The 16,967-nt window shown below is 30.7% G+C and overlaps 1 protein-coding gene across 1 annotated transcript; it reads right to left on the bottom strand.

The window, feature by feature from the left end:
* Positions 1–872: 872 nt before the first annotated feature.
* LOC127729599 (plasma alpha-L-fucosidase-like) lies at positions 873–11,451 on the bottom strand. Its single transcript, XM_052237428.1, has 8 exons — positions 10,953–11,451; positions 9,504–9,610; positions 8,695–8,822; positions 5,297–5,427; positions 3,373–3,470; positions 2,503–2,635; positions 1,960–2,130; positions 873–1,262 (listed from the first exon to the last, which is right to left on the bottom strand). The coding sequence occupies exons 1-8, from the start codon at positions 11,372–11,374 to the stop codon at positions 1,001–1,003; spliced, it is 1,452 nt and encodes a 483-aa protein (XP_052093388.1). The 5' UTR covers positions 11,375–11,451; the 3' UTR covers positions 873–1,000.
* Positions 11,452–16,967: the final 5,516 nt, after the last annotated feature.

The following is a 16,967-nucleotide window of genomic DNA, read 5'->3' on the forward strand; positions in this document are numbered from 1 at the left end:
TCAGAATCCGTCAAAATTTTGAAAATACCTCACCTTTAATAGTAATTATAGATCCATAAACTTAATACTTAATTTGACTTAACTTCGGATTATTTTTTAAGCGCAGTACGGAAATACTGTGTGTCGACTTGTTATTCGGAGTTTTTATGTTTCTAAAACACAAAAGCTGTTAATCTTTGATCAATCGTAAAAAGGCCTATTTCGAAATAGGACTTTGCGGACAAAAAGGTAAAGTATGTCAAAACGAAACGTATTGAGAAGTCAATAAACAATAAAACTGATCGATTTTCTTGGGCTTTTGTAATATTTTTTCTTTCTACTTTTGGTGAAACTGGGGGTATTTATATTCTTACGTCACTTCTTAAGTATAATCAGATTGAGGATATGCGGTATGATTTCAAATGAGACAACTATCAATTAGAGTCCAAATGACGTGGATATAAGCAACTACAGGTCACCGTACGGCCTTTAGCAATGAGCAACGCCCATACCGTATAATCAGATATGAAAAGCCCCGACATGACAAAATGTGAAACAATTCAAACGAAAAATCCAACGGCCTGATATATATAACAAAACACTTACAAAAAACAAATATGACATATTGAATGAGCTAGAAATCGACCCGAGAACATAGATCACACGAGCGTGCCGAGTGTAATAGTTCTTGTAGCTTTAATCTAATGTCACATTTTGTTTGTTTGTATTATTGGAAAGCCATTTTTGTTTGTGTAAATTTACAATATTTAACAGTTAAAAGCATTGTCTACATGTGAAATTAATACAGAAGTTATGTATTGCATTAATTAAAAAAGCTCCACTTAAATATAGCTATTAATTGAAGAAAACATCTACTTTTATTTGAAAGGCAATGACTGACATTGTAAAAATATACTCATCTGTGAAACAATATCAAGCAATCTATAAATCTATCAGTTAAGTATGAAACAGTTGGTCGAACTTTTAAACAAACATTCATTACTATTAAAACACATATACACTATTCTGCGTTTTGCAAACCTAATAATCTAAACACCCATGCCCATTGACATGGCATTTTATTATACGGTATATACGGAATAGTTATATTGATTCCTCCTTGTGGCGATGATGTCCACTGAAGTTGACCTTCTGTTCCAAGGAGATATACAAATGTCTGGTCTTGGACTGGAATTGGAGACCGGAGATATAAATATTTGTCTGGCCAATCTAGAGTTATAGCATATACGGCTTTGTTTGTCTTTATTTGCTGTTCAGTATACCTGTTTAAAATACAATCACGCTGTTAATGTAAATATACATGAAAAGGTGTTCACATCATTAATTGTCTTTTGGTCTCTAGTGGAAAGTAGTCTCATTGGCAATCATACTATATAACATTTATATGAAAAGGTGTTAAGACAACTTCCCTTATATGTTTCACTCAAGGGATCAAAATAGGAGAGTTTATTTGTAGAATTGAAATATTTAAGTGTCTAAAGATAAAATTTAAAGAATTTTTTTACATTTTCAATAATGGTACTGGCCTTAATCTCCGAAATAAAATGTAAGTGTAACCTCAATAAGTATGTGTCAGTAAGAATTCAATTTGTCTCTTATAGACGGGGAAACTCTGGAAAACAAATCTACAATTGGTTCAACACAGGCCGACGACTCAAAAAAAATGTAAAGACAAACTAACTGTATTAATACATTGACACTGTAATGAGACATCTTATCAAGTTTCTTTCAGACATTGACTCCTGTCTGGCCTAACGTCCACGTACTTAAATATGTTGAGAATGTTCCTACATGTTTCAGTAATACATTTATCGATATAACAATTTTCAGTAATCTCCTATGCAGCTGTTATACTGACATATCATTCACCCTTTAATTAAGGAGATGGTTTCATCAGTAATGTAGAAATTCTGTTTTCCAAATAGACAAATGCATTGTTTAGTTACAACCAATACTTACCATACTCGAGGAGTGAAGGTATCATTTTGGTATTTCCATGGAAAGGATCCGTATATGGCTTCAAAATTGACATGCAACCAACTACCCATTTGTGTTAATCTTTCTTGAAACAATGGCTGTATAGTACCATCGTATGATGGAGCGACATTAATTAAGATATTGCCACCACAACTAAAACAAACAAAATTCTTATCAATGCGAGCAATTTAATTTTTGTTAGGATTTACGTTGAAAAGTAATAATTTTTTTTATTATAAAAAATCAAGTTTCAATTAATCTTTTTGATCTATTCTACTCAGTCCCATATGTATATAAAAAATTTTATGAATTTGAATTTGACCGGAATTCTTTTTGCGATTTGTAAAATGTATGTGCTTTCAGAAGGACTTGATCCATTTGCAAATAAAAAATTTAAACATAAGACTTCAGTTATCTTTTTCAGTGCGATCATGGCTTTATATGTACATTGATGAAAATTTAGAATTTTACTTTAATAACAGCTATCATGATAAGAATAACTTTTTTTATTCAAAACATACACACCTTATGGTTTCAACAATGGAAGCAATAAGTTCTTCTATAGTGATGAATTCCTCTAACTTTGCATTCCTTCGAAATCCCCAAGACAGTTTATCAATGGTCATGGCATTCTCCCACTTTCTTTTTTGAAGTTTTCCTATATTAAAGCATTTAAATTCAAAATTTCTTTGATTGGTTTGCTTTCTTGATTTACAAAGACAAAAATTGTTTTTAATTGGTTTATTGTTTCGAAAAATATCAACTTGTCATTACGTTATTTGAAGGAAACTAAGAAATCCTTTTTTATTGGTGCTTTTATAATTAAACACTAGCTAGACATAAGGGTGTGTCCCAGTCATTTGATGTTTCTGTATCTTGATCTTTAATTGGTTTATTGTATTGAAGAAGAAACCTAATAACATAACGTTGATGTATCTTGTAAAAAAAAAATCAAAACTGGAGATTTTTTATCGACATTTTTATCGACGTTTTACATTGTTCCTGTTAATTGTCATGGTAGTTAAATTACACATTCCCCATTTTGGTAAGATTACAGCATTACCATTAAGGTACCAGTATTCTCTTAATAAGATAAAATATTAATGCAGAACTTTTACATCATGATGCAATATTTATATTGAATTGACTTGTTTGTTAATTACTGGAAGATGACTATTATAGAATATACCTATACTATACTTGATTATTGAACAGGAAACCTTACAATGTTTAAGAGAGCGATAACTTCTTCGAATCACAAGTTTTCACTTTCTCTAATAGATTCATGGTAAATTTTCCAAAGGCTTTTCTTCCAAAATGTGTATTTGAAAACATAAGCCGAAGAAGGGCACATCGATTTGTGTCGTAACGATTCCTGCTATTTAAATATAATACCTGGATTAAACCTATCTGTACAAGTCAGAAAACCTCCATGTTTACACATGGTATCTGTACCCCACCTATCGTTAGTAACAATTTCGTCTCTAACTGGACTTAAAATACAAAAAATGATTGATTAATAGACAGTTGTTTAAGTTTAAGCGAAAACACATTTCGTCCAATTTTAGGACAAACTCATGTTATTGTTAATATTACATAAAGATAATCCTGCATTGGAATAGACCGACATGTTGAATCGGTAGCATATAGGTAACACTCCGCAGGAAGACATGTCACTCTTTCCGGACACATAATTCTGACTGTGATCAGACTCTTCTTAAATCTAACTCATAAATGCTGCCTGTTATGCAGTCTTTGGTTTAATTTGGCCGGAAAAGAAGACAGAAATAGATTTTCTTGAAAGATATCAAGCAACTAAATAATGTACATTGAAAAATTAAACATAACTAAATAAATATTGCTATATATGTACAGTTATTCTACATCCTGTCGATATTTTGGCATTGCACAAGGTCATGTGTGTCTCAGACTATTTATGACGTCTATACACTAAACCCAATGGATTGATACTTTGTCTGGGAGAACATGATTTATTTTTATGCCCCACCTAGGGGCATTATGTTTTTCGGTTTGTGCGTCCGTTCGCCCGTCCGTCTGTCCGCTTCAGGTTTAAGTTTTTGGTCGCTTCAGGTTAAAGTTTTTGGTCAAAGTAGTTTTTGATGAAGTTGAAGTCCAATCAAATTGAAACTTAGTACACATGTTTTCTATGATATGATCTTTCTAATTTTAATGCCAAATTAGAGTTTTGACCCCAGATTCACTGTCCACTGAACATAGAAAATGATAGTGCGAGTGGGGCATCCGTGTACTATGGACACATTCTTGTTTAGTTGTAATTGGCTTTGAACTAGCTTTCACCAACTGCGAGTACTCTTATTTTGGTGCTTTTCGTCTATTGTTTTTAAGTTTGTGGTTTTTGTGCATCGTGCCGTTCTTTTGAGTTAAGCCAGTTGCAACTGATTTTTACAGTTTGTTCTGTTATGCTGTAACTGTGGTTCATGTCGGTCATATTTGTTTTCGTAAATTGTTTTTTTATAAATTAGGTCGTTAGTTTTCTCCTCTGAATTGTTTCACATTTTTCATGCCGTGGCCTTTTATAGCCGACTATACGTACGGTATGGGTTTTTTTCATTGTCGAAGGCCATACGGTTGCCTATAATTGCTTACTACAACTTCCTTTTAGCTCTGGCGGATAGTTGTCTCATTGGCAATCACTAAAATATCAATCAGTACACATCCAATGGATTAAGTGTAAAGACGTAATAAACAGTCAGAGAAAACATGATCTTGTGCAATGCCATAATATAGGTATCGAAAGAATGTAGGACCGTGAATGTTCATCACTGTTTAGAAATAATATTTAGTTATGTTTTAATTTATTGATAACAAAAGCAATATTTATAAAGATAAACATATCATTCAAAGATCTAATTACAGTGTGAAATTGATTACATTTTAGAATAAGTTTATTTAAAAGTCCTTAAAACACTAATATATAAGAAAACTAAAGAATAAGCAATGCGAACACAACAAAAAACCAAGAGTTGAACTAAAGTTCTCCTGGAGCGAAATCAATTCCGACTTCACTAGTTGCACCCATCCTATTGCTCATTGCAAGTAGAAATTCGATGATAATATATGTATTTTATGAGTTGGACCAATTCAAAAATTATTCATTCGTCGTAAATGACGCTACACCATCTTTGGAATTAGGTATTGACCAATGTTCAAAACCATGACGTAAAATAGGTATCCTTTGTGCTGCTTCAATCACTTCTGATAAGTGGCTACTGCACATACCACTTGAATACTCTGTGGTGTACAAAACGAATACTAGTATCCGCAAATATACATGTACCTGTAGTTATATAACCAAGCTAGAAATTCTGTAGCATTCCAATACGAGGACGTACCTGGACATCCATCAGACCATATTAAATCAGGTTTGTATTTATTAACTAATTCATAAAGTTCAGGCATAGTTTTAGTCTGAAAATTGATGAAATAAAATGAACTCATGTTGAAATAAAATACGTGTTGTGTACCTAGTAATAAATTACCGTTAAAAATTTTCTATTGTTGTTTCATAGGATGTTTACATAGAATGAATATTTTTTTATTTCTATTCTTTCAAATTTTTGTGTATGTTACTAAACGTTTATACTGCTATGTGTATATTTTTGTAAATTGTATTCTACTTCTAAAGATTTCTGACAAATAACTTTGCACAGCTATAAAAATATGCTGTTGTAACAATAATGAAATGGTAATGTATAGTAAACGATTGATAGTGAGCGCTCGTATGATGATTAATGTTTTTGTTGAAAAAATTGGTTCCTTACCTAATGGGAAATTAGTGTCAAAATATTACCTCTAAAATATCCCCTGTAAACACTGAAAACTTGATCTTTTCAATGTTTGTTCCGTTTTAGCAAGGACGCTATTAATTGTAAATTCACAAGAAAATGTTCTGGTAAATAGTAACAATAAAAAAGAATTGAAATAAAAACAAAGTCTCCATATATTGTTATCATTTCCCTTCTAAAATATCAAACGCCGACTACAGCAGGTTATAACAGCTTTGTGTAAAATTCAATTTAAATGTTGCTATGCACATAAATCCCTTGAGTACCTATTTCAACTAATTTTCTACTGGCTGTTTACCTCCCTAGAACATGCACATTATCCGTATATATATTGTGCTAGATAAGAAGTTCAGGGAAAAAAACCAAGAGAATCGATAATTCAAACAGACCTTATCCTGATGAAAACATTAAATGTGAATAGATCGAGCAGTCAGGATTCTACTTCGTCAAAATTATCTCCCCATTACGCCACCTTATTTTTATAATCGTAAAAATGAAAGCCATTGTAGTGATGACGCGCTGTCAATTTAGCTCTTGAAAACCGATAAATTTATCTACATAGCATCATAACGATCCTTATATGCCAGTTGTATTTTAAAAGACAAATGTATCTACGGTAGCTATTTAACATCATTTAATGTACTTTTATGCATTTGCATGGTCATCTTAAAACTATTGTCTGATCGGTTGTCAGGGGGAATTTTCGAAAGTTCAAAAATATTTAAAAAACTTCTAATAAAATATTTCGTGGAAGGGCAGACTTAAAAATTACAGAGGTTGAAGACTATTTACCCTAGATAACACACATAAAATGAAGTTTTTTCGAAGTAATGCATTTTTAAGATCCACTTGAAAAGTCTGTCGTCAAGTACTTTTAGTAAAAATTTGTTATTCGAATACTCTAGCTGTTGTTATGACTCATTAGAAAGGTATTTCACTTGACCCATATATTTCATGTTTTAGTACTGTAAATTTTTAATGTTATTATATCAACCTAATAGCCTCAATATATAAAAATAATAGAACCTGAAGAGAGATGATGTATCAAATATTTTTCTTTAAAAGGTGTACTTTACTTCCTCTTCAATGAAATTATTGCCCATTTTGAGGATTTTTTCCCAAAAAACTGTCGCCGGGGGCAGAGACGTAAATTAATACTTTAAAAGATCAATTTATTATTTTTCTTTGAAATTTTTTTCGGCGGAATTTATGTTTATGCACAAAAAAGATCCACATGTATTTGCACCTACCACAATCGACTGTTTTGTGAAAATTTGTCTATAATTTAAAAGTTTGCAAATATCTCGAAGCTCCATACCATAATTTAAGTAAAAACACATACATAAGATGCATAAAATCCTAAACTAGGCACTTTCATTAAACTTTTAAAGCCCATAGAAACAGATGTAAACAATTCAAATTTACCAACTTGGCCTTTTTTACCTTCTCTAACAAAGAGTTCCATTTCTTTTGTTTAATTTCAACTGGGTTTCCGCCTGCGAGGAAGATCGCAAATACATGATCATACATGTGCAGAAATATAGACGACTTTTTCTTAAAATTTTACCAAAAAATTGTGAAAATATTTTAAGGGATAACCTACTTTGTAAAAATATTTAACTTTAATGTTTGAACCTGCACAGACACAACTTTGAAATTGTTATATTCACAAAAATACAATATTTCTATCTGAAAGTTTACGTGACAAGAGCAGACGGTTGATCTCGAAAACCGTTGATGTGAAAAATAGGTATACTGTGAAACTGCAACATGCTAAGGACTATGTGGAACACTCCAAAAATTGGTGACCTGAAAGATCTTTAGACTTTGTATGTACATGATTTATTCCATTTTTTTTTATCAATATGCAGAAAAGAGCAACATTTTTTAAATATCAATTTCACAAGCTTCTAATGCAATTATCTCGATAAATATTGTGTATTTGCATGTATATTTCTAATGAATCAGTTCAACAAATAATTTCTTTAAATTTACGATTATTGTTTAGAAATAATTTTTAATCTGTATAGTCACCAGCGTTGGTTTACTATTGATTTTCTCGACTTTTGCATAAGAGTGACTTTTCTATTGTTCTCGCGTCATTGGTTTTGCCATTGTGCCAGTCATGAACGTAAATAGCGCTTTTTTAGATTTTGTGCGTCCGAAGAGCCTTTCTTTGTAATCTTCATCAGGAACTCTCAACCCCAAATATTCAGATGTCATGGATGTATATATACGTAGAAACGCGAGGAGCTATTTGACCAAAGGATTGGATGATCAGTAAGCCATGCGGGTAGTCAATACCTAGATTATTTTTTTCAATGACATAGGGTTATTTTCTAGTATTCCAAGTGTATACTAATGGCATTAACCGGGAGTAATGCTGCATAACACTTTTCTCGGTATTGTTTTTGTTTGTTTAACTTAGTTTTATTTACTCTTAAAGTAAAATTTGGACAATTGGTGAATCCCAGCGGGCTTTTAAGATTAGTCTGATGAATGTTAAAGTTAAAACGATTTTCCTGCATTTAACACATACCCATTAAATCAGAGTATCCAGTCCAATATATTCCTGTTGAACATTTGTTAGAATATTGAAAATTTTATGTTATCATACCATTTTGATTTAAAGGGCATTGTTAGGACCAAATGATGTAATGTGTATTTGGAAGATAATATTAGTATAACATTGATGGTTGTGCGACAATTTTACAAGACAGACTGGTCTAACTGTTTTTTGTTGTGTGTTTTTTTGTTTTTGTTTCAATACTCGAAAAAAATATGTTTTAAGTATGTATATGTAAAAACGATATTGGATAGCAATTATATAACACTAAGACATATACAACTGCAAATGATGAAAATAAAAATAAAAAGGTAGTTTACTTACTGAAACAAATTTTTGCGTTTTAAAATTATTTGCTTTATCTTGCAGAAACAGTGGATTAAACCATTCAAACAAAGAATGGTAAAGTCCAACTCTGAGGTCTTGTTTACGTAGTGATGTAACAAGCTCTCCTAAAATAGAAAAGATAATCCAAAAATAAATGATAGCATAGAAACGTCATATATTCACGCTTTAGCATACCGAAAATAAATGTTTTTTTCAAAGGAAACAAACGGTGTTTAATTTCATTACTTTCTGTAGATTTGGTCTGTTTAAAGAATATCTAATAGATAGCTCTGACACAGGTATAGATATTTGTACAGAGAAGAATAGCAAAGCACTTAGGTATAAGGAATTAAACAAAAATCATTTAAACTTGAAACTTTCGGTTGCAGTCATCAACACTATAAACGAAATGCCATGATCAATCAGAGTATTATGTTCCTACAAGTATTTATATTAATATTCAAGAGTTAAAAGACTTTATTTTCGATATTTTAATACCATAAAATGAAAGATGAAGGTTTATTTTCAAGATTTACATTTTATACTACAATGAGAGTGATCTTGAATACACACCATGTTCGATATTACCTGCGTTTAGGGTGTAAAATATTGTTGAAAATATTCAAATCCATTTTAAATTGTATTTTAATCTAATCTTACTATAACGGCATATTTTATGGAGAGAAAAATAACACCTATAATTTTGAATAACCATTTTCTTATCGAAATATTTATCATTTCTCGATTATTTGAAATACTTTTGGTCATATGTAAGTTTTTCTATTGTAAAACTGACACTAACGTACCTACAATATCCCTTTTTGGGCCGACTGACATAGAATTCCAATTAAAAGAGTAGTTAGATGGCCACATTGTAAAACCTTCATGATGTTTAGTCGTAAATACCACATACCTACAAAATACAAAATAAAAATATTATTGATAATAACATGATAGTACGTTTCACAAAAGTTATTTGGAAGTCATGACCAATAAAGGTATAATAATGAAAAGTATTTTTTTCTTAATTGAGGCCCCTCATGGGGGTGTCCAAGTAATCACATAATCACAAATTTTTTGCCAATATAATCACATAATTATTAATTATTTTCTTAAACAAGATAATCAAATAATCAAAAATACAGTCCTAGATTATCAAATAATCAAATAATCATGAAATATTTGGTCTCGTAATCAAATAATCACTATAAAAACGGCCAAGTAATCATATAATCAAAAACCCCATGAGGAGGCTCTTAATTGGTCTATAAAAACACTGGCTATTATCGTTCAAATAAAAATCAATTTAAATTAAACATATTTAAAAACATTTCCCTTCCCCCTTAATAAATAAATGGTACTATTTAAAAAAAAATTGACGGCGTTTATTAGATAATTTAGTAAGTTTCTGAAGGTTTCCACGTTTGGTATTCGCATTTTACTCATACATATATGTACTCAAAATATAGAAGAAACATTAAATTTGCAAAACTTTCTTCTTTAAGATAAACAGATTGTCAATGACAACCTAATAGAGATATAAGCGGTAGCAATTGTTAAAAACGTAATTTTTTTGGAGGGTACATAACTCAAAAACATTATATTGTCTTTATAAAGTTAAAAATTTTTGTTTACATGCATCACAAATATGGACCAAATTCGCTGAATAACGAATACCGAATCGTTACAACTAATGTTTTTACAGATGAGAAATATATTTATTAAAGTTATTGGTAACATGATGTAGTACAGTCAAGCGATTGTTTACTATAAACAAGTGTTTGTGTTTTTAATAGTTATGATTGGATGGCATATACCCGCAATGGGGCTTTTATGGGTATATGCTATGCAGCTCATGAGATTCGTGAAAAGCATCATTAAGTATAACTCGTTTGAGAGATTAAAGTTATTAGAAGTTTTCCAATAGTTTACGTAGCAGCAGTTCGTTATTATGTTGACCAACCCACCCTTTTTGAGTTGATTTTTGTTTATGGGGGTATATACATACATTAAATTATTAATTATTAATTTTTCCTCTTTTGTGGATATATTTTGATTGTGTATACTATGTATGCTTGCCTGAATTTATAATGAAGGTTTAATGTAATAAATATAAAAGGCTGCTACACATGTAGGCATACTTATCCTATTCATATGTTGTTTTATTCATTAATTAATTTATATTCGTTTGAGCTTGGCGAATTTGAATATAATAGAAGTTACATCATAAGTTTGATAACGGTAAATATACTTACTCCGCACCGGATGATTTAAAGAGTTTTGTCCATTCATCCGTATCTAAAAATTCAGCTGTTAACATGGAGGCAAAGTCCGGGTATGTAAAACCTGGTTTGTAGTTTTTATGCATGAATTCTACATATTTTGGGTCCTTCTGTCCTTTCCATCGATACCAAAACCATTCGTTGTACACACTAGGAACGGAGTAGACTCCCCAAACAACAAAAATTCCTATTTTAGCACTGTCATACCATACTGGTAAAGGCCTTTTGTCTAAAGCTTCCCAGTTTGGAGGATAAAGTTTATCCTCCCTGTTCCTTTGTTTCACGGTGTTAAACTCCTCTACTACCTTCTGGTTCTTACTATTAAATTCAACTGTGCATGGACAAAGCAATATCAATATCCCCGGTATTGTATTTACATTTTTAATGATGAACATTTTCCAACAAAAGTATATTCCACTCTTCTTCACTTTACATGTTTGTTATTAAAATATATCGATGTAAATAAAAGGGAAATAATTGAGATGCACTCCGGATACCATATGATACTGATAATGACACAGGTATCACTTGTCAAGGGAGAGAATAAAACTTTTCATAAGTAAGCGAGATTTCATGTTTAACTTAAGGATGTTCGCTCTTCTTGTTTTTGAATTTTTGCCAGATATTCGGAATCCTCTGGTTTTATCCATGAAGTGCCATTAAAAATTTTGCCCACTAACCCCTACTTTTCTTTCCATAATTTGATAACGTATAGTTTAAAATGTCATCTTTGAAAATCTTATAAAATCCTTGTTATTTTTTCATTGTTTTTGAAAGAAAAAAGGTGCCAATGTTAAATGTATGAAAAATCTAGAGAGAATTATTTCCCGCCAAATTTTCAATGGCTTATATCTCGAAAACAAGCACACGGACCCTTCATTTTTTTCTGCTTTTTTAGTTTCTTTATTTATATACTATCAATTTATAACAGTCTTTTAAAAAGCTTGTTATTTTGAATCAGGGTAGCGAACATCCTTAAAAATAACTTTAATGATAGATGTGTGCGAAGAAATAATCTTTATAAAGTTAGTTCGTTCGTAGTTTGTTTGAACAATAGACGTTTTCGTAGAAAACGTTTTTCTTATATTTAGACAAAAACTTAAAACGAAACCTGCTTATAAATTACAGTAGATATTTTTTTTTTACCTTTTTCCCCACATATTTTCTTCGGATATTGGATTTAAATCGACATTTTTATTTACAACGCTTCGTTTTTTAAAACTGTAACATTTTAAAGCTCATCATTTTGATAGACAAGACGTATACATAATCTAATTCTTATTCTTGAGTTTTAGAGGATAATTTGGCGGGTTGAGATGATTAATCATCGTGTTGCATGCACTTCTTCCAACTTACACTTATTGATTTTCTGCACAAACGAACTAGCCGTGTACTCAATTTTTACCAAATTTCAACAAGTTGACAATGTTCACCTCCCGAAAACCAACAAATAAGTGAATGTCGAGGCTAATGAAGTTAAAGATAAACTTTATACGTATATGTATTAACGATCTTGGACAGTTACCTCTAAATATTCAGTATGTCTTCAAAATTTCGCATTGGGATCAGAACAGTTATTGAGAATAAAGTCTATTTAAAAGACTGTTGATTTTCCTGTACAAGCTGAGCACAACGACAAATTATGCAGAACGATGCAAAACTGACAACTGTATGTGCCGGTCTCATGTAATTCAGTGGTTGTCGTTGGTTGCTGTCTGCCATTTTATGTTTTTCGTTTATGGTTTAAATTCAAATCAGGCCATTGATTTTCTAGTTTGAATTGTTTTACATTTTGTCATGTCGAGGCCTTTTTATAGGTTACTATATATATATATATGTGAGTGTTACACATTGATAAAGGTAGCACGGTGACCTATAGATGCTTACATCCACGTCCAGTAATCGAAACTCATTAGTCCAATAAAAACAACCCACAAAAGGATTACAACATAGAATGTTAATAATATGAGCTTGAAGTCATCTTCATTATTATTTCACTGAAAAATTACCACAGAATTATTATTTTTATTTTCAAAAATCAATGCTTTCAGCTCTCAAAATTATGAGAAAAAAAGTGTACGTCTTTTTTTTGTACGTTACGACAATCAAAGTGATCAAAATCACGCATGGAAAGTTTGGAAGAGAATAGGGAATAAACAAATATTTTTTTACAGAAAATGCTCATGTTAAAGTTATGCAATTCTATTTATTGTTTCAAGGAAATCACTGATAATTGCAAACTAAATTAACCTAAATTATTGACTAATGTCAGTTGATCATGACACCAATTTTACAAGTAAAATAAACCCTGCTTGCATTTTTGTATACATATTTTATTTTTTGTCTTTTCTTAGAAAAAATTATCATATCTTACTAATCTTATATCATTCAACTTTGACCCTATATTTCAAAATTATTTTATGAAGTGTAGATCAAAAGAAATTAAAGGTAAATGATTAAATCTATCATTCCTATGTGTCATCCATCTAACATATATTGAGATCAATAACTGTGAATTACGTTGTGTATTGGGTTGTTTGATAAAGTGTCTGTTCAATTATGTAATACAAGAGTTAGGTAATACGGTCAATAATTAACATGTGCTTCATTGATTGTAATATTTTGTTAATATTGAGAGTTGTCAATTATACCGGTATTGTTTCTTAATTAATAATAAAAATGACCAAACTAGTTAGCAAAAAGACAAAACAAATGACATACATACTTGAATAGACTGTTACACGATATATTAATTAATTTTTTTTCGGTTTATTTGTGCATATTTTTATAGACATGAAAGTATTTGGAACTGTATTCAAATGTGTATAGATTTAGTTGCTAGTCCTGATACACCGTGGTTGATGATGCCTTATCTGCTTTACACCGCACATAGAGAAGGTACTTCCAACTTGACAATTTTTTTTTTATTATAACAAGGGCATTTTTTTTGTTTGTAAGACAAAATATGATATTCGGCAAATGTATATATAAGGTAAGGAGATTACCCAAGCACATGGATGTTCAATTTCAATAATACAACACTGAATGATTTTCCTTCTAATAAAAGATTCGAGTTCTAATGTCCACCGCGTTGCAAATATTTTTTTTTAATTTCTAAAACTTTTTATATTTGATCGTCAATTATTTTCGAAATTGTCCGTGACATTGCTGATATTAACCTTTTATATGAATTTGATAAAAATCTACCAAGAATTGTACATGCGAGAGCGCATACAATGCAAATTCCCATATAATGAATATTTTTAAGGGCCATAACTCTTTAAAAAAAAATTGATCGGCACTGAATTTCAAACTTGTCAGAGACATTGCTGATATAAACCTATGACATAAGTTATATAAAAATCTGTCAAGAATTGTACATATGAGAGCACTAACTTTGCAATTTTCCATGTAATTAATATTTCTATGGGCAGAACTCATTTTTTCTAAAACAATGTCCTGTACCAAGTCAGGAATATGGCAGTTATTATCACATAGTCTGTTTTTATGTATGTTGGCGTTTGTTTTTGTAGCAGTTCAGTGTTTCTGTTGTTCCGTTTTGTTTCCTCTTACAGTTGATGTCTTTCCCTCAGTTTTGGTTTGTGACCCGGATTGGTTTCAGTTAAATCGATTTATGACTATTGAACAGCGGTATACTACAATTGCCTTTATTTAAAAGCACTTTATCGGCACTGATTTTCGAGTTCGTCCGAGACATTGCTGATATAAACCTACAAAAGATTGAATGGCTTTTAAGATCTTGATTGGTATAAACATGGAGGTAATAAAAATTCTTATATTTAGAGTTATAAGCATCAAAGGGTAACACTAAGTTAAAAAAAAGTTCGAAAATAGAAAAAAAAAGCTATCAAATGTCATTATACCTCTTTAAAACTGGAAACAGTGGACATGCTGAAATGTCTTCAATTGCTTTTATTTGTGTGAAAATATGTTAACAGATTTTAATATCAAAATTGTGCTGCATATATTACAAATCTTCAACTTTGTTAAGTTGTTAAATTGTTTTACTGTTTATTGATTTTTTCTTGCTTATTGCCAGTGGCAAATATTCCATGCATATTCAGGACGAACTTTGATTAATAAACTAAGGAAATGAGATCCTGGCCAGGTGAAAAAGTACACTTTGCAATAATCTTATAGACCATATTCAAGTAACCTATTAGACAATGACAATACAATAGAAACTTAGCATTGATCAAATAACCATAAACAATGAAGTTGAGTGACCTTGCAATAGTTTTATAGATAAAATACAGTTGAACTAGACAATTTCAAAATTGCTTTTTCCCCAATTTTAATGTTACAAGAGAAAATGTAGAACGCCAAAAAACTAAAGTGATTGTTTGATGATTTTAATAGTTCAAGTGTCGGAGTTTCCAAAATAGCAATAAGGTCTTTATGATGCAGTAAGAAACTAGCCTTGTCGAAAAAAAAGTTACTGTTGATTATTCACCTCTCTTAAAAAAAGGTGTAACAGTGGGAAATCTAGTGAAAAAATATTACCTCTCCTGTAAATATTGAAAACTAGGTCTTCTCAATGTTTGTCCCATTTTAGCAAGGACGCTATCAATTATAGATTCACGGGAAAACGTTCTGGTAAATAGTAAAAATAGAAATAAGTTTAAATAAAAACAAATTTTCAATTCAATGCTATCATTTCCCTCCTTAAGTAGCAAACGATGAGTACAGCAGGCTATAGAAGCGTGATGTAAAATTGGTTTAAAATATTGGTATTCGAATAAATTTCTGGAGTACCAACTTCAATTTATTTTTCTGCTGGCTGTATACCTTTCTGGAACATGCTAATTATCAGAATATATATACAGCTAGATCAGAGAAAGTCAGGGAAAAAATTCCAAAGGAATCGATTGATATGCAGCAAAGATTGGCACTTTTGAAATTAAGTTACTAAGCAAATTTAAACTGAACTTATCTCCATGTAAACATTGAATGTGAATAGATCGAGAAGACCGCAAATACATGTACAAAAATCGAGACGACCTTTTCTTAAACTGTATAAAAAATAGTAGAAAGATACCTAATTTATAAGAATAGCTATTTTTAATTTCTTAACTTGCACAGACAGACTTTTAAATTTTTATATTCACAAAAAGACAATATTTCTCTATTGAATGTACATGTGACAAGAGCAGACCGGTGTGCTCGATAATTAAGATGTGAAAAAATAAGTATACTTTGGGAACTTGTAACATGCTAAGGATTTTGTGGAACACTCCGAAAATTGGTGACCCGAAAGATCTTTAGATTTTGTATGTTCATGATTTTTTCCAATTTTTTTTTTTATCAATATGCAGTAAAGATTGACAGTTTTTAAGTTTAAGTTTCACAAGCTTCTAATGCAATTATCTCAATAAATACTGAACATAAAGCATAGTGTATTTGCATGTATATTTCTAATAACACAGTTTAACAATTAACGTATTTAAAATGAACAATTATTATTTGGAAATAAGTTTTGATCAGTATCGTAACCGGCATTGTTTTAATTTTGACTTTCTCGACTCTATCATAAGAAGGGTGAATTTTCTTTTGTTTTCGTTCACTGGATATCCCACTGGTAAATCTTACTCCGATTACAAAGCCCTTATATGACCATATATTTTAATAAAATTGTTCCAAATATTTTTAAAACATTATTTCTTAACTGCCAACGGGCTATACACAATTGAGGTCATCCGACAACCAAAGCTTGACTGAAAACGTTTAGATGTTTTTCTTCTGAAGTATGTATACAATTTTTACCGGAAATTTACATGTTTACATTTATCAAAAATCTCTTTTTTAGGTAATTGTGACATGCAGTAGCAAACATTAGTTTGTTTTACATAATCAAAATGACTGTCATAATGTTGAAAATTATGTCTTAATTATCACTTGTACACCAACTTTGATCTGAACAACTGAAAGACTGAACAATTAATTATTTCGTCATTTTTTGTTTTTCAG

Source organism: Mytilus californianus, unplaced genomic scaffold (assembly GCF_021869535.1).
Source record: "Mytilus californianus isolate M0D057914Y unplaced genomic scaffold, xbMytCali1.0.p SCAF_1, whole genome shotgun sequence".
Taxonomy (NCBI): domain Eukaryota; kingdom Metazoa; phylum Mollusca; class Bivalvia; order Mytilida; family Mytilidae; genus Mytilus; species Mytilus californianus.